This window comes from Terrapene carolina, unplaced genomic scaffold, assembly GCF_002925995.2.
Source record: "Terrapene carolina triunguis isolate 2854851 unplaced genomic scaffold, T_m_triunguis-2.0 Scaffold34563, whole genome shotgun sequence".
Classification (NCBI taxonomy): domain Eukaryota; kingdom Metazoa; phylum Chordata; order Testudines; family Emydidae; genus Terrapene; species Terrapene triunguis.
Window position 1 is genome coordinate 1 of NW_020698914.1, and position 1454 is coordinate 1454.

A 1454-nucleotide genomic window follows, 5' to 3' on the forward strand; every position below is an offset into this window, starting at 1 on the left:
CACGAAGTGATTAAACGGGCAGCCTGTGCCGGAATGAGAAAAGGAATTCTGCTCTATCTAGTCCCAGTTTAACCGCAGCGTTATCCTTCATCTCTGGCTTTCACGGGATCAAACACAGGGCTCCTGTCACAAATCATGACTTGAACAGATGGGACATTTATACAGATATGAATATGCAGAGTTATCTTAGCTAATCACAACCTGTATTTGAAAGGGATGTTAAACCCGGTGCTTCAGGGTTTAAGCCAATCGCTCACTATTGGAAATCAGGATGAGCTCTAACGTGGAAGGCAGGTTACCCCACACTGCCCACTGCAGGGTCTCTTACACTTTCCCCTGAGCCATCTGTGACAGGCCACCGTCAGGGAGATGATATTGGACTAGATGGAACTTGGGACTGGCCCCATCTGGCCGTCACTGTGGTCCTATGTACATACGCACCGTGGCTACTTCTCTGCACGTGTTGACATTCTGAGATTTCAATTCTGGAGCACAGCGGAATTCTCCCCCTTTGTGCCTAGGGATGACATGTCCCCTTTTAGCCAGAGCCTCCCTCTGACAGCCCTTTTTATCCTCGCGGAGTGAAACCCGCATGCAAATCCCTGCCCCCGCGGCTTCCTATTTAAATACCGACCCCTGGTTCTAGGAGCCTCAGTCTCTCCCCAGACACAGAACTGCTGCTGGCTGGTCACATTTTAGTCCTCGATTGCAAATAATGAAGTTTCTGGTGCTTTTCCTGTCCCTGTTGGCTGCCCCAGGATGTAAGTAACTGCTGCAGGGGAAGGTAAATGCACAGTGATGGGGAATGATTTCATACATTAATGCAATGTTTTACTTTCCCCTCAGGTGTCCTGTCGCAAGTTCAGCTGGTCCAGTCCGGCCCAGGCATGGTGAAGCCCGGGGAGACCCTCACACTGACCTGCTCTATCACCGGGGACTCGGTCACTAACAGCTACTGGGAATGGGTCCGGCAGGCTCCCGGGAAAGGGCTGGATTGGGTGGGACAGATCGACTGGGCTGCCTCCAAATGGCGCATATACTATGGCCCGTCTTTCCAGAGCCGCGCAACCCTCAGTGCAGATTCCTCCAAGAACCAGTTCTCCCTGCAGCTCCGCTCGCTGACAGCTGCAGACACCGCCACCTATTACTGTGCCAGAAACACAGTGACACAGAGCAAAGCAGGGACTGCTACAAAAAGGGGAAGCGGATTCTGAAGAGCGAGGCCACATTCAACAGGGTTTACTGAACAAATCAATATGAATTGAAAACAAGGAACATATGCAGATGAGGAGAAGCTACATTTACAGGCAAAAACGAAGCAGCAGCGTGGATAGGGCAGTGCACTGGGCATCAGGACACCTGGGTTCTTTTCTGCCACTGACCTCTGGGTGACTTCAGAAAGTCACTTCCCTTCTCTTTCCCCTTTGTCTGTTTAGACTGTAAGCTCCTCTGGG

At 51.3% G+C, this 1454-nt stretch overlaps 1 gene segment (V, D, J or C); it reads left to right on the top strand.

The window, feature by feature from the left end:
* Window positions 1-715: 715 nt before the first annotated feature.
* On the top strand, window positions 716-1214 carry LOC112108961. The segment is given in 2 exon segments: window positions 716-761; window positions 847-1214. Coding segments are annotated over 2 exon segments (414 nt in total).
* The last annotated feature ends 240 nt before the right edge of the window (window positions 1215-1454 follow it).